General features: G+C 41.7%; 3 protein-coding genes across 3 annotated transcripts; all 3 read left to right on the top strand.

The window, feature by feature from the left end:
• The first annotated feature begins 5,024 nt into the window (after positions 1-5,024).
• LOC134196645 (uncharacterized) lies at positions 5,025-10,248 on the top strand. Its single transcript, XM_062665851.1, has 5 exons — positions 5,025-5,101; positions 5,166-5,298; positions 5,368-5,453; positions 8,360-9,206; positions 9,563-10,248. Exons 1-5 carry the CDS (start codon positions 5,057-5,059, stop codon positions 10,039-10,041), a joined length of 1,590 nt encoding a protein of 529 aa, XP_062521835.1. The 5' UTR covers positions 5,025-5,056; the 3' UTR covers positions 10,042-10,248.
• Positions 10,249-14,088: 3,840 nt separating this feature from the next.
• LOC134196747 (uncharacterized) lies at positions 14,089-17,167 on the top strand. The gene is made up of 5 exons (XM_062665967.1): positions 14,089-14,170; positions 14,236-14,368; positions 14,438-14,523; positions 15,288-16,119; positions 16,465-17,167. Exons 1-5 carry the CDS (start codon positions 14,126-14,128, stop codon positions 16,935-16,937), a joined length of 1,569 nt encoding a protein of 522 aa, XP_062521951.1. The 5' UTR covers positions 14,089-14,125; the 3' UTR covers positions 16,938-17,167.
• A 3,753-nt stretch (positions 17,168-20,920) lies between these two features.
• On the top strand, positions 20,921-22,450 carry LOC134196761 (uncharacterized). The gene is made up of 2 exons (XM_062665980.1): positions 20,921-21,436; positions 21,795-22,450. Exons 1-2 carry the CDS (start codon positions 20,953-20,955, stop codon positions 22,265-22,267), a joined length of 957 nt encoding a protein of 318 aa, XP_062521964.1. The 5' UTR covers positions 20,921-20,952; the 3' UTR covers positions 22,268-22,450.
• Positions 22,451-24,510: the final 2,060 nt, after the last annotated feature.

The raw sequence follows: 24,510 nt of genomic DNA, 5'->3' as shown, positions 1-24,510 counted from the left end.
GAATGAGATTTTTCTGCATTTGCTAGACTACGTGCCATCCGTCGTGGCTCACTTCGTTTACAATATGCAGTTGCGTGTTGAGTTATTAACGGTCGACGCCGCTCAACACTACTCCTGAATTCATTCTCACATACAACAAGCACTCAGATCAGTTGAAACGTGTGCCACCCGACTGCGGCTGTTTGACGCCGCCGACAACTCTACGGCTTGGAAGAACCTGAAACAGCGTCTAACGCGGCTGCTATCGAATTCGTTTTATAGCGATCAAGAACGATTAGGTTTGCAACATCAGATGGAAGAAGTCTGTGGCAGATTTGGCAATGTGTTGAGCGAGTCACTATCTCACCGTCTGCGTATATATATATATATATATATATATATATATATATATATATATATATATATATATATATATATATATGTATACGTTGCTGGGATTTGGCCAGAACATCAAAGCCGTTGTAGCGAATTTGTTCCGGCCGCGGATTTGTTCCGGTTGATTAAATGCGCAAGCGCAGCAACTAAAAGGTGTGCAACACGCTTGCGCACATGTTGTCCCTCGGATTTCCAGACGCTGTTTTATGTTGCCTTCTTGCGCAGATTTGTTCCGGGGCGGGGTAGAATTGCCGACACCTAGAAATTGTTTAGCGCATGCGTATTACATGTCAAACATTCATTTCTGTTCCTTTGGCCATGCTATAGCTTATACAGGCTTCAGAGGCTTTTTTGTAGTATATGCAACCTGCAGCTGTGAACTGTCGCGATCTAGCCGTGGCTTGTACTCTCCGATCACTAGATAATTAATTCACTAGATAATTATCTAGTGTGAATAGACGTAGGGCAGGCTACGACAGTGAAAGGTATGGAATGAGTATCTAGACATGTTTTTGACGCTTTTGAAGAATCAAATGTGTATAGACCTCTAGTAATAGTTCGGTATTTGTGGTTTACCTCATGCAGTGATGTCGAATAGAAATTTGTTTGTAGTCTTCTACTTGTGTTGTAGGCTATACTAGACTGTTGTAGCAGTTGGTTTAGATCTGCATGTGCATAAAATTCCTTGAACGTATCTTCATGCTTTAATTAATCGACAATTTAATGAAGTTGAGTAAATGGATCTACAATTGTCTAATTAGTTGATCATTTGAAAGTTTATGTGTTATTATTAACTCTACATACTAACCCAGGTTACTGAGGTACATTACTGAACTGAGTGATTATGTTGGGCAGCTGCTGGCCATTGCATGAGCTGTTTGATGCAATAATGCAGTGGAGTTGATAGATTCTCTGCTGCAGTCAGTTGAGATAAATATTTTGATGTTATGATGATGATATAATAGTAATTTTCTTTTTAAATTGGTTATAATATGGTTGGCTTATGCGTAGTATGATATCGATAAAGTTGTGTTCTTTTCGTTTGTTATGTATAATAATAATAATAATAATAATAATAATAATAATACTATTAAAGGACGAAACTGGGTGAGGCCACGAGGTGCCAAATATGCGCAGTTGAGGTTTCGTACTTGCTACGGCGGCGGAAACAACCAAGACATCGCCTATTTCGCTCTTCCTCGAGTGGTACAGACTGATTTCTAGTCATAGAATGTCATGTACTGGTGTATTTTCAAACTAAGCAACAGTTGTGATACGTACGTAGAGCGAATCTGAAATCGTGCCTAGAGGCATGTTTCCGTACTACGACTCTGCTAGATGTTTTGCGAACGCGTTTGTCGACTACTATAGCTATTAATTGCTGAACCTAGTTTCTGCATAAACGAATGCTCAAACTTGTGAGTTCTCAAGTCTAGTAGCAAGCTCTGCGGAAGCAAATGCACGGCCTAGCGCACGCGTAATCATCGTAAACGTAATTAATTTATAATTATATTTTAAAATATTTCACAGCATTTTGTTTTGCACACATAGTATTTAAGCCAACGCTATAATTATAATTTATTTAGCGCGGTGTAATGCATAGCTATAGTACATTTGCTGCAAATTTTTGCTTTAAGTTAGTAAATAATCATTTTGCACTCGCTATTGTGAATGACTCATTCAGTACGCTTTCTAGCAATTCCCATCATGAAACAAAAGTCGGAGAGTGGTGGCCAACGGGCGAAGCGAATTGGAGGACCTGGATCACGTGCTACATCCACCTGACTGGGTGACATTCAAACAAATCATATGAGTTCAGTGTTTGGATCAAAAGCACACAAACTGATCTTCACAAAATTTTTAGTTTTTAAGCTTATGGCAAAGACAAAAATCTTCTGATCTTTCAATTACTTGAGAGTGACTATCTGCAGTATTACCACAGAAGTAACGATGATCCAACACAGTGGACATAGTGGAATGAATTTGTACTACCAGAAGAAGCTGACGACATTTCTTGCTACTTGAGTAATGGACGAAACTGGGAGTAGCCATGAGGTGCCAAATATACACAGTTGAGGTTTGGCACATTTTATGGCGACGGAGACAACCAATTAGGCAATCACATATTTTGCTTTTCCTTGAGTGGAGCAGAAAGATTTCAAGTCGTAGACCGAAGAATTTATACTTATGTCATGTACTGTACTGTGTTTTTCAGACAAACCAACAATATGGAGTAGAGCGACGCCCCTGTTATCGGACACCATCAATCATCGGACAGCCATTCAAGAAGTAAACGAAGTAAGACTGAGCTTTGTTAAAGCCCACAGTAAGAAGGATTAGTAGAGACTGTGATTCCAGACGCGGGACTTCCAAAGGCCTGAAACGGTTATGCTAGGACGGTAAACGTGATCCTTCTCTGAGACCCCGGTCATCGGACACCACCATCATTCACCGGACACGACCTCCCCCATAAAAACGCAAAAGCAATTCTGCAATTTCGCACATGAGATAGGTTTATAGGTGACTAGCTAACACAACAACACTATCACAGTCTCCGTTTGCTACTCTCCAGGAGAGATAGCGCACGCTCATTGAGTCGTGGTAACGCCCCTTCCTTCGGACAGTCGTTTTTCTTTGCAGCAGCAGTCTGTAGGTAATAATGTCATAAGAGAGAGTTGGAAGGAAATATCGTACGGGCCCCAATTCGTTTGAACTTTATTTGACTTAGCAACGGTTATTAGCGAAAACTGCGAAATTTTACAAGCTCACTCTGTTGGCATCTACTGGCCCTCCGGTGCTGTCTAGTCTTCCCAGCGTAAGAATTTGAACTCCCGAGTGTCTTGCAGCACAACTGCACAGGCTTGATGCACACGGATGTAGCAGTTGCAGATGATTTACGTCATCCATGTTCGAGTTTTGCGGTGAGCACATTCTCCCAACTCCCACAGGAACAGCCAGTGCTTTCCTTTCAAGGCCCCTAAATTGTTACTTGGTTCTGCATATAGGACGTGTGCAGGTGTTTCTATCTCAGTCTGATATCTACCTTTGCCTGACCTTGCACCGTCACGAAGTGCAACACGTCATCGTTGGTACAACCAGCGGTACCGAATGCAGGAACTTTGTTTACTATCAGAGCAGCTAGAACCTTCACCCCTGCTTCTCCTAGGAAAGTTGAATTAGATTACATCAAGTTCTTGTCAACGCGCGCTACGCAGCGATTGACTTTCTTTGCAAGGGTAAAAGAGCGTTTTAGCACTTCAATCGTGCCCTCTCATCGGTTTCGGTTGTCGTCTTCTTTGTTGAACGACTAGTTCGTTCAAGCGACATCTTTTACACGTCCTAGTGAGGGCGTGGTTGTATGAGAAATGACTCAGAATTGCCATCAAGCACTCTAGGCAAGTGTTCTGCGTTCTGCGGCGTTTCAGATAGCTGAATTTAATGAAATGCAGTTATTTAAAACCTAGAGCTGTTGCTGAGAAGCTAGGAAGGCAAGAAAATGGGTGTTCGACGATTGGAGCCTTTACCACGGTCGTTTGACTGACTGTAACTCATACAGATCTTGGCTGACATGCAGGGTAACAACACGATTTGTAGGTAAAGATTTGTTGATTAGCAATATATAAGTAACTAGGCTGAAGAATGCGTGTGTGCAATTTAGACGCCACTGTCCGGTGAACGATGCGTTTGTCCGATGAACGGGGTATGCAAGGCTCCGCACAGTTTTCAATCTCACTCTAAGCAGAGAAGAGGTACAATGCTCTCTTTTGGTGTGCTCTATTACAATTTGGATACCTACATTTATGATGTGGTGGGGACTGCGCTCAACAACGGATAACTGAGAACTCGCGTCCGGAATATGATGGTGTCCGAGGAACGGGGCCGCGCACTAGTTGTTAGAGCGTTACCATGGCAGCACCTGTCAAGACGTTTGCAGAGGTACTAGTTACAAGACTTTCATTTTGATTGCACTAGTTGTAGCATGCACGGGACGTGAGTTTTCAAGCCAAAATTATATCTAGAAATCGTGTTTCTTGTGACTTTGCTGTCTATAGAAGTAATTATAGTAATTCGTTAGATTATTTTTAGACTTAAGCAGTAATCAAAACTTTGCCAACAAACTCTATCTGTCTCTTTTTGTACGTCTGAAAATATTATAACTTACCATTTCAAATAGTAGACGTTGAGTGTTGTAGTGTTGTCACACATATTGCGAAGCGGATACGATTGGTAACACCGTGTGACTTGCACGTGTCCATGTTATCATCTGCTGCCGTGACGTCATTGGTTAGCCTCTTAATCCGCGTTATTTCTTGGAACTCAAGTGATGGCTGAGTGAATCCCACAACTGTGAACAACAGCACGCGACAAACGTGCGGCACAAAAAATCCTAAGCAACACGCCGATACTCAAAAGCGCTGCAACGCTTCTCACTACACAGTAGGGACGCGAGACATGTTTGTAGGAAGCAGCAGAAGGCAACAAGAATGCTTCGGGCTCATTAGGACGTCACGTGACAACTCTCGCAATGCAAGCGCGGCTGTACAACTGTGAATCTTGGCAGTGTTAGTGTCTGTCAGAGAATACAAATCTATTGTGTAAAGAAAGTGATAAATACAAATTCATTCAGTTTTGCTCCAGCAGCGGTGCAGAGCGGACATTCTCTAGTTGTTCGAGTTTGACAATGAAGACGCCTTTCTCTGCTGTCGTTCTTCTCTTTCTCCATCAGGTATACAATAGACATTTGTAATGGCTCACTTTTGATAGCCTTCTGACTGAAATGTTGTGCTTAGGTGTTCTTCACCTCGGCTAGTGATATGATAGGCAACGGGTCTAGATGGATGTCTTTCGGTGCTGAACTCGAGGAAGTAACTTTCACAGACGGGCAAATGCGTCTAGCTGCTGTGTGTGATCATGGGGCACAAAGTAAGCAGAATGTGTTAGGATGCAGTCGACGACAAGTAGCCGTCAAACGTTTTTGTCTTGAATTTCTAGTGGATGGTGAGTGTTGCTCAACGTCTGACTACATTCCGATTGATCCAACGAAGGGTTATGAATTCAGCATCTACATCAAATCGACGGTAATAAGGATACGTACGTGTTAGGTAGACAAGTTTCTACCATCATGACATCATACTATGACGTGTCGATCCAGAATCTACAACAGAGCATGTAGTTTACATCTAGACTCGTGCCCAGTCCTCCACCGCGCTAGGTTGCTTACACCACGTGCGCTAGCTGTCACGTGTTTATACGTTCATGTGGTTTCACACGTGTGATTGGCCTAAGCACGGAGGAGGACTGGGACCATGCTTCGTCACGTGACAAACATGTTTGTAACGTGACCGAAATGGCGTGACATGATTGGTAGATACTACTTCTATTTAGCGTGATCGTTTCCGTAGGAGGGCTTTTGTAATGCATAATTACACAATTAGAAAGACTAAGTACACAACAATTATAGAGCCACTAAGCCATTACGTGCCGATAACTTGTTGATGGCGTCCTTGTCCGTGAGAGTGCGACCAGAGAAGGACTTTCGAGAAGAGCGGTCTCAATGGTAAGTGCAAGTGCATTCGCGCGCGCCTAGACCTTCTACATACCTGTCGAGCCACACGAGTACGTGAAGGTAAAGTCTCTCTTTTTCAAAAGGCTGCGACGGGTCCTGATCCCTGTATCTGCCAGAGCACCGCGTTCAGGCGTCCCTGTTAGTTACGTCTAGCAGATTTTGTTGGACCAATTTTAAGCTAATATCAGTCACGTCGAGGTGGCTCGTAAGCTTTCCCGGAAGCTCGCCACAGGATGGACCATGCCACCAGAACATACGTCTACGTTGGTATTGCCTTCGCAGCAGTCTCTGTTGGAGTTATAGCACATTCTACTGACGTTTCAGACTTGCGGAATCACCCCTCGCCTTATGCAAGTAAGATACGCACTGCGTACAAGAGGTGTGCACTTGCAGAGTGCCTGTCTGACCTGTAAATGTCACAAGGAGAAATCGACAAGATTCAAATCAAGCAAGTGGGACTTGTCCAACTCCAGCGAAGCAACATGTCTCAAGAGATTATGCGGAGACGCCAATCTATTGGCAATTAGTAGAAACGACTCTGTCGTCCGAGATAGATCGAACGTTTGCGGGAGTCCGACTGCTGTTCTCTTGGTCGAGGGCCTGTTTCGTGGCAAGATTTACGCCGTTTCTCCGTGAAAGACATCGAAGACACGATGCGTCGTCAAAGCCCTCATTTGTTTGGCATCTTGCAAGCGCTGGTCCAGGGGCGTACCGTGGCCATTGGAATTGGGGGGGCTGAAATACCCGAACACTGACACGCCCCTTTGACAAAAATTGTATTAGTAGCAACAATGCAGACCACAAAGTATTACGTTTACTCGTATACATATATACAGTATGGAGCAGACTAAACAAGCACCTATTTACTGAAAAATCATCCTGCGGTTTCCTCTTGCACAGAACTCTTACAAAAAGCTACGTAACGCTAGTTTTCACCTGACAAAATGGGAAACGCCCACAAAAACTGGGGGGGCTATAGCCCATTTAGCCCATGCCACGGTACGCCCCTGGCTGGTCAAAGGGAAAGCCAACGAGGATGCTGACAGCACACGCCTGCAGGCGCTCATCACCGGCACTGTGGCACTGAAGTTCTGAGATCGCCAAAGCAGTGGGATTGCACTCCTAACAGCCTACATGCTTGTTTGCTCGCGGTACAGGAAAGCAAGCAATTACAGACCTCAACCATCTTGGTGTCTCGCAATCATATCAACAGGTTTAGCGACGTCTAACTAAAGAACTTGGCGAATGATTACCAGGATGTACAGCAGCTCACGAAAGAGACACACATCTGGGTGTATGACAATCTGAATTTGTATTTAGATTTAGATCTGCTTTAGATTTGTGAAGGTAGTCAAATGTACGAAATATGTCCGTCATGGGCTGCGTTATCCTACTCTAGACTCTGCTAGCCGGCGCAGTTTTACGAAGAGGATCGTGCATGTGCATGATGGCGTTGATTTGTGAGGCCAGGCGACTGACCGGTTGTAGGCAAGTTGTTAGGCTCTTGCTAATCTACCACCTTCTGTGTCGTTTAGCAGAGCCTCTTAGAAATCTTAGCTGAGACCAGTGGGCTGAGCTAAATAACTTAATTAGACTCAAAGCATGTCACGTGACGAAGCATGGTCCCAGTCCTCCTCCGTGCTTAAGCCAACCACACGTGTGAAACCACATGGACCTATACACACGTGACAGCTAGCGCACGTGGTGTAAGCAACCTAGCGCGGAGGAGGACTGGGCACGAGTCTAGTTTACGTCCACTGGCTTGATACTGACTGAGCATTTAGAGACAGTCTCTACAAATTTATTAATCTTAGGCGCGCATGCACGAGCAGTGTGTCAGTAGATGGACAGTCGCACGACCAGCCAATTGGAATGCAGCATATGAGCTCATTGTTATCTCTGGTCACCAGGTGTTAATTAACGTGCCAGGTGTCCACAATCCCACGTGCAAGTCAATGTGTCAAACCCCTTCATGTGCCAGTACACGTGAGCGGCAGCTGTTCTGTAACGCAGGCTAGCAACCCAGGATTTAGCACTTTAATGCTTCTTCATTAGTTATACATAGACTTGGTTAACATTTTTTAGTTGTCGCAATGGCGCACTGCACATATCTCAATACAATTTATTATATAAAGGGTTATAACTATAACAGCATGCCATGCTGCGAGTTGTGTTACTGAGTAATTATTTTATGTATTTATGTTTTAGGTTATGTTTTATACTGTGCTTGCTTGTATGTGTGTGTGTGTGTGACAACTTTCTGTAAGCTGGTTGTCCTTCTCTTGCATTTTAATTTATGTTTAGCATCTGTTTGTCTCACTCAGTTTATCTCTGTTTATGTTAGCTTACTAAGTGTAGATTCAGAGTTGATATCTATTGAGAACACTTACCAAATTGTAAAGATGCGTCTATTTTCAGGCATCTGACATGCTAAACTCGTTTGGTTTCTACGTTTACAATAAGAGCAAAAAAAGAATATTGAATCCTAACTTGAATGATCCATATTTCAAAAACAGTGATAACGATTCAAATGTGTGGACCAAATGGACGGGCTACATTCTTCCTCTCCACATGTATGACTCGAACAGTGACAGCCAACCGGATTCTCAGATTGATGAAGCAAATGGAGTAGATTGGAAGTGGCCACGTTATGCTAAATATGTTGCCGTACGATTTGGATCGTGTGCTAATGACAGTCAAAACTCAAAAAAGGTCATCGTTCGTAGGTATCCACATAATACTACTGTGCCAACTTCAGACTCTGTCAAGTCTATAGAATATGAAGATGTTACGCCTACCAGCTACGATACTAAATTTGCTCCTACTGACGATTCCCCTGGCCCATTGCCTGGTACAAACGAAAGTAACCCTGTACCTGGAACTGCAGCTCCTACTGCACCTCCTACTTCACCTTCTACTGCACCTCCTACTTCACCTTCTATTGCACCTCCTACTTCACCTTCTATTGCACCTCCTACTTCACCTTCTATTGCACCTCCTACTTCACCTTCTACTGCACCTCCTACTTCACCTTCTACTGCACCTCCTACTTCACCTTCTACTGCACCTCCTACTTCACCTTCTACTGCACCTTCTACTTCACCTCCTACTTCACCTCCATCTGTTACACCAGCTCTAGACAAGACATGGTACATAAATATCAGCTTTCGCGAACTCCAGGCTTCACGGCGTCCTGAACATGTTGTCAGGACCTTTAACATATCTGACTTCCGTGAATGGGCGTCAAAACCAAACAACACTAAAGGTAATCAATTATATGCCGCAAGCCTTTTATGCTAGTTATTACATAATTATGTACTTGAAGATATATTTATAAAACGTAGTAATATACAGGTTTCTTTGTTTATTTGTGTGTATGATGTTTGCTTATCTTTTTGTTTGTTTGTATTTACTTTGTCTTTCTGTCTGTTTGTCTGCTTGTTTATTTGTATAATTGATGGCTAAACCAAAACCTAATATATTTCATGTATTTGCTATGTGACTACTTAACATTGGTGCAAATTGAATTTGTTATTTCTTGAATACACTATACACATACATATAGATTTGCAATGCAATTGGAAGTTGTTGCTAAAGCGTGTTTGCTTGCTGTGTTGATAGCAAATACTGCTATAGCCAAGATGGTGGAGGGGAAAGAGAGACAATGTTATTATCCGTGGGGCATTACACATCGTTTTGACATTGATTCAAGCAAATCATATGAGTTCAGTGTTTGGATCAAAAGCACACAAACCGATCTTCACAACTTTTTTGGTTTTCGAGCGTATGACAAAGACGAAAATCTTCTGACCTTCCCATTACTTGAAAGTGACTTTCAGCACTATTATTTCAAAGTCACAACTAAACCGAATTTCAAAAGAAGTAACAATGATACAAATGAGTGGACAAGATGGAATGGATTTGTACTTTCAGAAGGAGCTGATGACATTTCTTCTCACTTCATTATTAAAGGACGAAACTGGGTGTGGCCACGAGGTGCCAAATATGCGCAGTTGAGGTTTGGCACTTGCTATGGCAAAGGAAACAACCAAGGAATCACCTATTTCGCTCTTCCTCTAGTGGTGAAGACTGATTTCTAGTCATAGAGTGTCATGTACTTGTGTCGTTTCAGACGAACCAACAGCTAGCTAGATACGTATATGTAGAGCGAATCTGAATCGTGCCTTTGTATGCACGTTTTCGAATACGATTCTCCGTGCTGTCTCGTAAACGCGTTTGTCGACTATTAGTTGCTGAATAGTTTCTGCATAAACGAATGATCAAACTTGGAAGTTCTCAAGTCTTTATAGGCACGTACTGCAGCCTTGCGGAAGCAAATGCACGGCCTAATGTACACTAGAAGACGTAATCAACGTAAACGTAATTAATTAATTTATAATTTTATTTTAAGTTACTGTATTTTACTGTATTTTACAGTATTGTGTTTTAAGCACATAGTAATTAATTAAACCAACGCTTTTGATTTAATTTACTTGGCGCGGTGTAATGTATAGTTAGTAGATTTGCTGCTAAGCTAAACAAACCATATATGAGTTCAGTGTTTGTATCTTGAACACACAAACTGATCTTTACAACTTTCTTGGTTTTCGAGCGTATGACGAAGACGAAAATCTTCTGACCTTCCCATTACTTGAAAGTAACGTACTATATCTGCAGTATTATTCCAATGACACACCCAAACCGTATTTCAAAAGAAGCAACAATAATACAAAAGAGTGGACAAGTTGGAATGGATTTGTACTAGCTACCAGAAGGAGCTGATGACATTTCCCGCTACTTGAGCAATACACGAAACTGGGTGTAACCACGAGGTGCCAAATATTCACAGTTGAAGTTTGGCACTTGCTATGGCGACGAATACAGCCAATGAATTACACATTTCGCTTTTCCTCAAGTGGCGCAAACTGATTTCCAGCCATAGATGAAGACATTATGTATTTGTGTTTCTGACGAATTAATTATATCGAGTAGTTGTTAGAGCGTTACCATAGCGGCACCTGTCAAAACGTTTGTACATTACTACAGTTAGTTGTACTTAAAGACATTTCATTTTGATTGAACTATTATAGTTGTAGATTGCATGGCACGTAGGAACTAAGTTTTCAAGCCATAAAGAAAAACAAATCTAGAAATCGTGTTTCGTGTGACTTTGCTGTTTAGAGAAGTAATTTTAGTAATTCGTTAGATTCAGTAGTCAAAACTTTGCCAACGAATTCTGCCTGTCTCTTTTTTATGTCTCAAAAATAAATTAAACCTTATCATTTTTAAATATTGGACTTTGCGTGTCAGTGTTGTTGCACATATTGCGAACGGGAAACACTTGTTAACAACGTGTGACCTGCACGTGTCAATGTCATCATACTGCTGTGATGGCATTGGTCGAGCGTTCTAATTTCGTGTTGCTTTTCGAAACTCAAGTGATAGATGATGTGACGGTATGACGTACTATGTTGATATTAAAGCAGACGAATTCGCGGGCTTGAGTGCATAGTTTGCACGCAGTAGTTTAGCCATGTAATATCGTTGGGTTCAGTTCTAAAGAATTAATAAACGTCCCATGAACGTTACACTGTTAATTAAACAGGTGGGTTTTGTGAACACCATGGAGTGTTTCAGGCACAGCAACACTCTCCATACACCCAGGTGTAAAGTTACACACTCCATGTCAAAACCTAGCTTTACACTCTACGGTGTTACAGGCACACCTCCTGCACCTACATAGTAATGCACGTGATATCATATGCTACTGCGCCTGCTCAGAAAGTCACTAGCCTTTCGCATGACATGGATGACGTCAAAACCATGGCACCAACGGGTCGGCGGGAGTGCTGGTGAGCTGATAACTTCGTGGTCATACGGGTAATGATGACAAGTAACATTAACTAATTCCCATCTACTTTACACTCTATACACTGTATACGCTCAGACTACCCTTATCTCCTGGACGATTACCTCCCCCATAAAAACGCAAATGCAATTCTGCAATTTCGCACCTGAGATAGGTTTATACGTGACTAGCTAACACAGCAACACTATCACAGTCTCCGTTTGCTACTCTCCAGGAGAGATAGCGTACGCTCATTGAGTCGTGGTAACGCCCCTTCTTTCGGACAGTCGTTTTTTCTTTGCAGCAGCAGTCTGCAGGTAATAATGTCATAAGAGAGAGTTGGAAGGAAATATCGTACGGCCCCCAATTCGTTTGATCTTTATTTGACTTAGCAACGGTTATTAGCGAAAACTGCGAAATTTTACAAGCTCACTCTGTTGGCATCTACTGGCCCTCCGGTGCTGTCTAGTCTTCCCAGCGTAAGAATTTGAACTCCCGAGTGTCTTGCAGCACAACTGCACAGGCTTGATGCACACGGATGTAGCAGTTGCAGATGATTTACGTCATCCATGTTCGAGCTTTGCAGTGAGCACATTCTCTCAACTCGCACAGGAACAGCCAGTGCTTTCCTTTCAAGGCCCCTAAATTGTTACTTGGTTCTGCATATAGGACGTGTGCAGGTGCTTCTATCTCAGTCTGATATCTACCTTTGCCTGACCTTACACCGTCACGAAGTGCAACACGTCATCGTTGGTACAACCAGCGGTACCGAATGCAGGAACTTTGTTTACTATCAGAGCAGCTAGAACCTTCACCCCTGCTTCTCCTAGGTAAAGTTGAATTAGATTACATCAAGTTCTTGTCAACGCGCGCTACGCAGCGATTGACTTTCTTTGCAAGGGTAAAAGAGCGTTTTAGCACTTCAATCGTGCCTTTTCATCGGTTTCGGTTGTCGTCTTCTTTGTTGAACGGCTAGTTTGTTCAAGCGACATCTTTTACACGTTCTAGTGAGGGCGTGGTTGTATGAGAAATAACTCAGCATTGCCATCAAGCACTCTGGGCAAGTGTTCTGCGTTCTGTGGCGTTTCAGATAGCTAAATTTAATCAACTGCGATTATTTGAAACCTAGAGCTGTTGCTGAGAAGCCAGGAAGGCAAGAGAATGGGTGTCCGACGATTGGGGCCTTTACCACGGTCGTTTGACTGACTGTAACTCATACAGATCTTGGCTGACATGCAGGGTAACAACACGATTTGTAGGTAAAGATTTGTTGATTAGCGATATATAAGTAACTAGACTGAAGAATGCGTGTGTGCAATTTAGACGCCACTGTCCGGTGAACGATGCGTTTGTCCGATGAACGGGGTATGCAAGGCTCCGCACAGCAGTCCATCTCACTCTAAGCAGAGAAGAGGTACAATGCTCTCTTTTGGTGTGCTCTATTACAATTTGGATACCTACATTTATGATGTGGTGGGGACTGCGCTCAACAACGGATAACTGAGAACTCGCGTCCGAAATATGATGGTGTCCGAGGAACGGGGCCGCGCTCTAGTTGTTAGAGCGTTACCATGGCAGCACCTGTCGAGACGTTTGCAGAGGTACTAGTTACAAGACTTTCATTTTGATTGCACTAGTTGTAGCATGCACGAGACGTGAGTTTTCAAGCCAAAATTATATCTAGAAATCGTGTTTCTTGTGACTCTGCTGTCTATAGAAGTAATTATAGTAATTCGTTAGATTATTTTTAGACTTAAGCAGTAATCAAAACTTTGCCAACAAACTCTATCTGTCTCTTTTTGTACGTCTGAAAATATCATAACTTACCATTTCAAATATTAGACTTTGAGTGTTGTAGTGTTGTCACACATATTGCGTTTAGTAACACCGTGTGACTTGCACGTGTCCATGTTATCATCTGCTGCCGTGACGTCATTGGTTAGCCTCTTAATCCGCGTTATTTTTTGGAACTCAAGTGATGGCTGAGTGAATCCCACAACTGTGGACAACAGCACGCGACAAACGTGCGGCACAAAAAATCCTAACCAACACGCCGATACTCAAAAGCGCTGCAACGCTTCTCACTACACAGTAGAAACGCGAGACATGTTTGTAGGAAGCAGCAGAAGGCAACAAGAAGGCCTACCTCGGGCGCATTAGGACGTCACGTGATAATTCTCGCATTGCAAGCGCCTGTACAACTGTGAATTTTGGCAGTGTTATTGTCTGTCAGAGAATACGAATCTATTGTGTAAAGAAAGTGATACATGCAAATTCATTTATTTTGCTCCAGCAACGGTGCAGAGCGGACATTCTCTAGTTGTTCGAGTTTGACAATGAAGACGCCTTTCTCTGCTGTCGTTCTTCTTTTTCTTCATCAGGTATACAATAGACATTTGTTAATGGCTTACTTTTGATAGCCTTCTGACTGAAATGTTGTGCTCAGGTGTTCTTCACCTCGGCTAGTGATATGATAGGCAACAGGTCTAGATGGATGTCTTTCGGTGCTAAACTCGAGGAAGTAACTTTCACAGACGGGCAAATGCGTCTAGCTGCTGTGTGTGATCATGGGGCACAGAGTAAGCAGAATGTGTTAGGATGCAGTCGACGACAAGTAGCCGTCAAACGTTTTTGTCTTGAAATTCTAGTGGATGGTGAGTGTTGCTCAACGTCTGACTACATTCCGATTAATCCAACGAAGGGTTATGAATTCAGCATCTACATCAAATCGACGGTAATAAGGATACGTACGTGTTAGGTAGACAAGTTTCTACCATCATGACATCATACTATGACGTGTCGATCCAGAATCTACAACAGAGCATGTAGTTTACGTCCACTGGCTTGATACGGACTGAGCATTTAGAGACAGTCTCTACAAATTTATTAATCTTAGGCGGGAATGCACGAGCAGTGTGTCAGTAGATGGACAGTCGCACGACCAGCCAATTGGAATGCAGCATATGAGCTCATTGTTATCTCTGGTTACCAGGTGTTAATTAACGTGCCAGGTGTCCACAATCCCACGTGCAAGTCAATGTGTCAAACCCCTTCATGTGCCAGTACACGTGAGCGGCAGCTGTTCTGTAACGCAGGCTAGCAACCCAGGATTTAGCACTTTAATGCTTCTTCATTAGTTATACATAGACTTGCTTAACATTTTTTAGTTGTCGCAATGGCGCACTGCACATATCTCAATACAATTTATTATATAAAGGGTTATAACTATAACAGCATGCCATGCTGCGAGTTGTGTTACTGAGTAATTATTTTATGTATTTATGTTTTAGGTTATGTTTTATACTGTGCTTGCTTGTATGTGTGTGTGTGTGACAACTTTCTGTAAGCTGGTTGTCCTTCTCTTGCATTTTAATTTATGTTTAGCATCTGTTTGTCTCACTCAGTTTATCTCTGTTTATGTTAGCTAACTAAGTGTAGATTCAGAGTTGATATCTATTGAGAACACTTACCAAATTGTAAAGATGCGTCTATTTTCAGGCATCTGACATGCTAAACTCGTTTGGTTTCTACGTTTACAATGAAAGCAAAAAAAGAATATTGAATCCTAATTTGAATGATCCATATTTCAAAAACAGTGATAACGATTCAAATGTGTGGACCAAATGGACGGGCTACATTCTTCCTTTCCACATGTCTGACTCGAACAGTGACAGCCAACCGGATTCTCAGTTTGATGAAGCAAATGGAGTAGATTGGAAGTGGCCACGTTATGCTAAATATGTTGCCGTACGATTTGGATCGTGTGCTAATGACAGTCAAAACTCAAAAAGGGTCATCGTTCGTAGGCACTTTCCACATATAGATAGTACTTCTGTGCCAACTTCAGACTCTGTCAAGTCTACAGAATATGAAGATGTTACGCCTACCAGCTACGATACTAAATTTACTCTTACTGACGATTCCCCTGGCCCATTTGCTGGTACAAGTGAAAGTAACCCTGTACCTGGAACTGCAGCTCCTACTGCACCTCCTACTTCACCTTCTACTGCACCTCCTACTTCACCTTCTACTGCACCTCCTACTTCACCTTCTACTGCACCTCCTACTTCACCTCCTACTTCACCTTCTACTGCACCTCCTACTTCACCTCCTACTTCACCTTCTACTGCACCTCCTACTTCACCTTCTACTGCACCTTCTACTTCACCTCCTACTTCACCTCCACCTGTTACACCAGCTCTAGACAAGACATTGTACTTGAATCTCAGCTTTCGCGAACTCCAGGCTTCACGGCGTCCTGAACATGTTGTCCGGACCTTTAACATATCTGACTTCCATGAATGGGCATCGAAACCAAACAACACTAAAGGTAATCAATTATATGCTGCAAGCCTTTTATGCTAGTTATTACATAATTATGTACTTGAAAATATATTTATAAAACATAATAATATACAGGTTTGTTTGTTTATTAGTGTGTATGATGTTTGCTTATCTTTTTGTTTGTTTGTATTTACTTTGTCTTTCTGTCTGTTTGTCTGCTTGTTTATTTGTATAATTGATGGGTAAACCAAAACCTAATATATTACATGTATTTGCTATGTGACTACTTAACATTGGTGCAAATTGAATTTCTTTTTGTTGAATACACTACACATATATGCAATGCAATTGAAAGTTGTTGCTAAAGCGTGTTTGTTTGCTGTGTTGATAGCAAATACTGCTATAGCCAAGATGGTGGAGGGGAAAGAGGAAAAATGTTATTATCCGTGGGGCATTACACATCGTTTTGACATTGATTCAAGCAAATCATATGAGTTTAGTGTTTATATCAAAAGCACACAACTCGATCTTCACAACTTTCTTGGTTTTCAAGTGTATGACAAAGACAAAAATGTTCTGACCTACCCATTACTTCCAAGTGACTATCAGCAGTATTATTCTAATGTCACAACCACACCGTATTTCAAAAGAAGTAACAATGATACAAATGAGTGGACAAGATGGAATGGATTTGTACTTCCAGACGGAACTGATGACATTTTTTCCCACCTCAAAGGACGAAACTGGGTGTGGCCACGAGGTGCCAAATATGCGCAGTTGAGGTTTGGCACTTGCTATGGCAAAGGAAACGATCAAGGCATCACCTATTTCGCTCTTCCTCTAGTGGTGCAGACTGATTTCTAGTCATAGAATGTCATGTACTTGTGTCGTTTCAGACGAACCAACAGCTAGTTAGATACGTATATGTAGAGCGAATCTGAAATCGTGCGTTTGCATGCACGTTTTCAAATACGATTCTGCATGCTGTTTCGTGAACGCGTTTGTCAACTATTAGTTGCTGAATACTTTCTGCATAAACGAATGCTCAAACTTGTGAGTTCTCAAGTCTTTATAGGCGACGAATATAGCTAAGGAATCATATATTTCGCTTTTCCTCACGTGGCGCAGACTGATTTCCATCTATAGATGAAGACATTATGTATTTGAGTTTTTCATACGAATTAACTATAACGATTAAGTGTTAGATCGTTACCATAGCAGCACCTGTCAAAATGTTTGTACATTTAGTTGTAGTGAAAGGAAATATACTTTGATTTATCTATACTATAGTTGTATGTTGCACGGCACGTAGTAAGTTTTCAAGCCAAAGGGGAAACAAATCTAGAAATCGTGTTTCGTGTGACTTTGCAGTCTAGAGAAGTAATTCTAGTAATTTGTTAGATTAAGTAATCAAAACTTTGCCAACGAACTCTGTCTGTCTCTTTTTGTACGTCTGAAAAATAATACTAAACCTTACCATTTTCAAATATTGGACTTTGCGTGTCAGTGTTGTTGCACATATTGCGAACGGGAAACACTTGCTAACAACGTGTGACCTGCACGTGTCAATATCATCATACTGCTGTGATGTCATTAGTCGAGCGTCTTACTTCCGCATTACTTTTTGGAACTCAAGCGATAGATGATGTGACGGTATGACGTACTATATTGATATCTAGACTACACGAGTTCACGGGTTTGAGTGCATAGTTTGCATGCAGTAGCTTTGCCTTGAATAACGTTGGGTTCAATTCTACAGAATTAATAAACGTCCCAGGAACGTTACACTGTTAATTAAAACAGGTGGGTTCTGTGAACACCATGGAGTGTTCAGTCACACTAACACTCTACATACACCCAGGTGTAAAGTTATACACTCTATGTCAGAACCTAGCTTTAAACTCTACGGTGTTACAGGCACACCTCTTGCGCCTACATAGTAATGCACGTGCTATCATATGCTACTGCGCCTGCTCAGAGAGTCACTAGCCTTTCGCATGATATGGATGACGCCAAAAACATGGCACCAACGGGAGTGCTGGTGAGCTGCTAACTTCCTGGTCATACGGATAATGATAACAAGTAACATTAACTAATTTCCATCTACTTTACTCTCTATACACTCTATACACTCTATATACTCAAACTACCCTTATCTCCAGGGACGTTCCTTTGCTGGATACCTAATCGTGTCACTTGTTTCTAGATTGGACCACGTGGCCCATAGAGGGAGCGAATTTTTTGGGCCCCATTGGGTGTGGCTTTAGCTGTTCCCGTATGCACTTCTTCGCGGTTTGCAGTGGTCTGGTAGTACGAGGCTCGGCAGTCAATGGACATCTTGCAACCGCGATTTTGACATAAACGAAGTGCTGTCTTTCGCGCACCTTTGGAGCAGTAACCTGCGCCGTTTATTGAAAGGGAGCCTCAGTTTTTGTCGTCTACTAAACGTGGTTTTCTCGGCACAAATCAACTTCAATGAATTAGAGGACAGGTAAAGTCATTTATAATTACTATTCTTCGCAGTTAAGCAAATTTTCATTTTTCATAAAATCTTTTTTCTGGTGCATGTGCTACGCACACTATTAATTAACTGGATTGAATTATGCGTCAATATTGACACTGTTGCATGTACTGCATACATCAAATCATTTACTATTTATTGCAAATTTATTGCCTGTGTGCAATTAATTAATGCAGATGAAGAGACGTTTGTAGTGTGTCAGCGCGCGCGCGCGCGCGCGCGCACACACACACACACACACACACACACACACACACACACACACACGAAGGTTCCACGGCTGCAATAACAGCTAGACACATCGATTAATTTGATTTCTATTTATATCAGTTTTCATTGTCTCCATTTTGTTCTAGCACGACTGCTTGTTTCTTCTTCCCCCTTCCCATGCACTAAACACACCACATTCAAAGCACTCGTGTTCTAGACTGCCGAAAGTCAGGTGATGTGTATACTACGAACTAGGGTGTACAGTGTTCCATGTCTCACTCAACATACGTCTGAAGAAGAACAATATTGGAAAATATTATAACGTGTCATTTTACAATATTGGAATCTGCATGTTGTGGCACATGTATTGGGAATCCGGATATAGTTGGTAATAACGTGTGACCTGCACGTGTCTCATCATTTGCCCTGACGTCATTGGTCGAGCCTTCTAATTCCGCGTTACTTTTCGGAACTTAAGTGATTGCTGAGTGAATCCCACAAGTGTGAACAACAGCACGCGACAAATATGTGGCACAGCAAATCCTATCAAACACGCGAATACCTAGAGCACTGCAACACTTCTCAGTACACAGTAGAGACACGAGACATGTTTGTAGGAAGGAATTAAGACGTCACGTGACAACCAATTTATTCTCGCATTGCAAGCGCCTAAGTTAGTGTCTGTCAGAAAAACCAATCTATTGTTTAGAGAAAGCGATCTCTAGACAAGGTGCCAGACGATTCATCTATTTTTGCTCCAGCAGCGGTGCAGAGTGAATATTCTCTAGTTGTTCGAGTTTGACAATGAAGACGCTTTGCTCTGCTGTCATTCTTCTTTTCCTTCATCAGGTATACAATAGACATTTGTAATGGCTCACTTTTGATAGTCTTCACTGTCTACTGACTTGAATGTTGTGCTCAGGCTTTCTTCACCTCGGGTAGTGATAGGAAGATAGGCAACAGGTCTAGTTGGATGTCTTTCGGTACTGGACTCGAGGAAGTAACTTTCTCAGACGGGCAAATGCGTCTAGCTGCTGTGTGTAGCGACAGTCATGGGGCACAAAGTAAGAAGAATGCATTAGGATGCAAGTATAGCGACCGTCTGACGTTTTTGTCTTGAAATTCTAGTGGATGGTGGATGTTGCTCGATGACTGACTACGTTCCGATTAATCCAACAAAGGGTTATGAATTCAGCATCTACATCAAGTCGACGGTAAGGATATATACGTGTTTGATAGAATAATCACATACCACACGTTTTCAACATCATAACATCATACTATGACGTATCTAGAATCTACAACAGAGCATGTAGTTTACGTCCACCGGCTTGATATTGACTTAGCATTTAAAGAAAATCTCTACAAATTTATTAATCTGAGGCGCGCAAGCACGAGGATGACAGCAGCGTGTCAGTAGGTGGACGGTCAGACGACCGGCCAATTGGAATGTAGCACATGCGCTCATTGTTACCTCTGCTGGTCACCAGGTGTTAATTAGTTAACAAGCCAGATGTTCACAATCCCACGTGCAAGTCAATGTGTCAAACCCCCTTTATGTGCCAGTACACGTGAGCGGCAGCTGTTCCGTAACCCAGGCTAGCAACCCAGGATTTAGCACTTACTTCTTCATAGACTTGGTTAACAGCTTTTTAATTGTCGCAATGGCGCACTACACGTATCTCAATACAATTTATTATATAAATGGTTATTACTATAGCATCATGCCATGCTGCAAGCTGTGTTAACGAGCAGTTATTTTATGTATTTATATTTTAGGTTATGTTTTAAACTGTGCTTGCTTGTATGTATGCGTGTGTGACAACTTTCTGTAAGCTGGTTGTCCTTCTCTTGCATTTTAATTTATGTTTAGCATCTGTTTGTCTTACTCAGTTTATCTCTATTTATGTTAGCTAACTAAGTGTAGATTCAGAGATGATATGATCATATCTATTGAAAACATTTACCAAATTGTAAAGATGCGTCTATTTTCAGGCATCTGACATGGTAAACTCGTTTGGTTTCTACGTTTACAGTAAAAACAAAGAAATAATATTGAATCCTAACTTGTATGATCCATATTTCAAAAGCAGTAATAACGATTCAAATGTGTGGACCAAATGGACGGGCTACATTCTTCCTCTCTACATGTCTGACTCAAACAGTGACAGCCAACCGGATTCTCAGTTTGATGAAACAAACGGAGTAGATTGGAAGTGGCCACGTGATGCTAAATATGTTGCCGCACGATTTGGATCGTGTGGTGGTGACAGACAAAACTCAAAAAAGATCATCGTTCGTAGGCACTTTCCACATATAGATAGTACTTCTGTGCCAACTTCAGACTCTGTCAAGCCAACAAAAGATGTAAATGTTGAGCCTACCAACGACGATACTGAATCTGCTTCTACGAACTTCTCTGACCCACTTTCTGCTACAAATGAAAGTAACACTGTACCTCCAACTGCAACTCCTACTGCACCTTCACCTGTTACACCAGCTGTAGACAAGACGTGGTACTTGAATCTCAGCTTTCGCGAACTCCAGGCTTCACGGCGTCCTGAACATGTTGTTTGGACCTTTAACATATCTGACTTCCGTGAATGGGAATCGAAACCAAACAACACTAAAGGTAATTAATTATATGTTGCAAGCCTTTTATGCTAGTTATTACATGATTATGTACTTGAAAATAGATTTATAGAACATAATAATATACACAGGTTTGTTTGTTTATTAGTGTGTATGATGCTTGTTTATCTTTTTGTTTGTTTGTATTTACTTTGTCTTTCTGTCTGTTTGTCTGCTTGTTTATTTGTATAATTGACGGCTAAACAAAAACCTAATATATTCCATTTGTTTACTATGTGACTACTTAACATTGGTGCAAATTAAATTTGTTATTTCTTGAATACACTATACACATACATATAGATATGCAATGCACTTGGACGTTGTTGCTAAAGCGTGTTTGTTTGCTGTGTTGATAGCAAATGCTGCTATAGCCAAGATGGTGGAGGGGAAAGAGAGAAAATGTTATTTTCCGTGGGGCATTACACATCTATTTGATATTGATTCAAGCAAATCATATGAGTTTAGTGTTTATATCAAAAGCACACAACTCGATCTTCACAACCTTTTTGGTTTTCGAGCGTATGACAAAGACAAAAATCTTCTGACCTTCCCATTACTTTCAAGTGACTATCTGCAGTATTATTCTGATGTCACAAACAAACCGTATTTCAAAAGAAGTAACAATGATGCAAATGAGTGGACAAGATGGAATGGATTTGTACTTCCGGACGGAGCTGATGACAATTTTTCCCACCTCAGAGGACGAAACTGGGTGTGGCCACGAGGTGCCAAATATGCACAGTTGAGGTTTGGCACTTGCTATGGCGACGGAAACAACCAAGGAATGACCTATTTCGCTCTTCCTCTAATGGTGCAGACTGATTTCTAGTCGTAGAATGTCATGTACTTGTGTCGTTTCAGACGAACCAACAGCTAGTTAGATACGTATATGTAGAGCGAGTCTGAAATCGTGACTTTCCATGCACGGTTTCGAATACGATTCTGCATGCTGTCTCGTAGTACAGTCATTTTGTGACAAATTGTGAGTCACCCTTAATTAAAGTAATTGCAACACAAACTTTTTCAAGTGTTTTGTACATAGGAAAGTGTCCTCTATAACATACTCAAAGTCTTAAGAAATATCTGCAGGGGAAAGTGTCAAAAAGTGGTCATACGCTAACATAGGTGTTGCCGATTCTACACCATCTTATGTTGTATATATATATATATATATATATATATATATATATATATATATATATATATATATATGTATATATATATATATCAATGTTTTGGGATTGTAAATGTGTTTGAACTTTCTGTGTTTTTTCAACTACTTACCTGTAAAGGCTAAAGTATAATAAGTAGATAACAGGTTTGTGTGGGTGTCTTTCCAGTCACGAGCTTGTCTAGCTTTGGTTATATCTGTTTTGCTCTCCTGTGTTGTAGCTAACCGCTGTCAGCTTATGCATGGCACAGTTCACGTCAGTACAAGCTGTCGTGGACAACAACCATGTCAGGCGTTAATTGCTGCTCAGTCATCCCTCTTCCTCTTGTGAGACCCCCGCTGGTTCTCAGGCTTCTCATGAGCACTTGCTTGATAATGAGATTCGAGGACAAGCCAGCCTAATGACGATCACTTCTCACCACATGGAGACCTTCTCTAGAATGTTGATACACATCTAGATGCTCATTGTGGAGATTAGACGTTCGCTGCAGATATATCCATGCAGATTTGTGTAGTGGTTGTGCCCACATGCGGCCAAGTAAAGGAGCATTTCTGAAACAGTTTGGAGATGCAATTCCCAGTTGCCAGTACATTCTGCAAGGATATACTTGAAGTATATCAACTATATCCACGTACTGCAACCAAAGTGTAGCAGTCCTAGATAACTTCATGGATTTGGTTTTTCTTTGAAGAGCATCACCGATTCTGGTTATCACACAGACTGGCAAACTTGACCTGCAGACATTGAACCTTGAATCACCTTCTCATAGCGAACAGCAGCTTCATCCAGGTCTGGATATCTAGCAGACTTCTCATGTGATGGCGTTGTAGTTAAAAACTCTTGTTTTCACATTGCCAGATTCTGGGTCATCTGAACTTTTGGGTAAAGGCACGTTAAATGTTTTGGCCAGCACTAAGACACTGAGAACTGCATCACCAATAAGATGTCCCCGTACTGCTCGAGAAATTACCTTGCCAGTAAGCATGGGCACTGGGTGCGTAAATCAATTGCCACAGTTCTTGTAATCCAGATCCAGCCATGAGATAGCCAATACACCCAAGGTAACTCATTCATGTATGAAAACCTCTCAGACGAAGGACAATATTTTTCAATTCAATTTACACTGGCTCAGTTACAATAATCATCAGAGACTTCAAAAGAGTGGTTGATCAAACGTGATAACGAGTGTAACAATGTGGCGACGTGCATGCTTGCATACATATTTCAGTGTTGAGTAGACACATGGCACATCACTGTGATTCATGTCGATCATTGGTAGAAACATCACAGACGATCTCTCAGGGTGATAGCCTTGATGCACAACTTGCATCATCCCAGACCACATTGGCTTTGGCGATCCAGTCATGATGGAAGTCTTCCAATGAATATCAAGATGTGCGGTTTGATGTTTCTACTGATAATAGACTTTGTGAGATGTTTTCACTGCTTTGATGTCGACCATAATCAGTTTAGCAGCAGTTTCTACCATCTTCATTATTTCTGTGTCAAGATCAGCTTTCCGCTGACTGTAGAAGTCATGGAGCACCGCTTTTGGCCTCTTTTCTAAATATAACGACGTTGGACTTACCATTGATCTCAGTTTCAATGACAGTATCTCCAAAATATTCCTGGAGTTTCTGCTGCATGTGTGGGTAGCTGTATGCATCGTATTCTGAGTCAGCCAGATTATCTTCCATACGGCTAATTAGATCGTGGATCGTGATCTGTTCGTCATCATTTTCTTCAAGAAAACTAGCAACCTCCATGAAAGCATCTGTTCTTTCTTTATCTTTTGGGCGACCTAATTTTACCCTTTTCATTTCATGCTGATAAGTTGCTGGTATTTGTTTCTTCGTACGGAAATTTACACTACACCCTCCGTGGTACACTGCATCTGAAG

This window comes from Corticium candelabrum, chromosome 21 (assembly GCF_963422355.1).
Source record: "Corticium candelabrum chromosome 21, ooCorCand1.1, whole genome shotgun sequence".
Classification (NCBI taxonomy): Eukaryota; Metazoa; Porifera; class Homoscleromorpha; order Homosclerophorida; family Plakinidae; genus Corticium; species Corticium candelabrum.
The sequence above is the reverse complement of the archived record's forward strand: the minus strand, read 5'-3'. Positions and strand labels throughout refer to the sequence as shown.

Excerpts from the sequence above, each read along its gene's own strand:
- LOC134196645 (XM_062665851.1), top strand. The coding sequence starts at position 5,057 with ATGAAGACGCCTTTCTCTGCTGTCGTTCTTCTCTTTCTCCATCAG. Across the intron at positions 5,102-5,165 it reads TTCTTCTCTTTCTCCATCAG|GTGTTCTTCACCTCGGCTAG; the intron begins GTATACAATAGA and ends TGTTGTGCTTAG. Across the intron at positions 5,454-8,359 it reads GCATCTACATCAAATCGACG|GCATCTGACATGCTAAACTC; the intron begins GTAATAAGGATA and ends GTCTATTTTCAG.
- LOC134196747 (XM_062665967.1), top strand. The coding sequence starts at position 14,126 with ATGAAGACGCCTTTCTCTGCTGTCGTTCTTCTTTTTCTTCATCAG. Across the intron at positions 14,369-14,437 it reads GTGTGATCATGGGGCACAGA|TGGATGGTGAGTGTTGCTCA; the intron begins GTAAGCAGAATG and ends TTGAAATTCTAG. Across the intron at positions 14,524-15,287 it reads GCATCTACATCAAATCGACG|GCATCTGACATGCTAAACTC; the intron begins GTAATAAGGATA and ends GTCTATTTTCAG.
- LOC134196761 (XM_062665980.1), top strand. The coding sequence starts at position 20,953 with ATGTCTGACTCAAACAGTGACAGCCAACCGGATTCTCAGTTTGATGAA. Across the intron at positions 21,437-21,794 it reads GAAACCAAACAACACTAAAG|CAAATGCTGCTATAGCCAAG; the intron begins GTAATTAATTAT and ends CTGTGTTGATAG.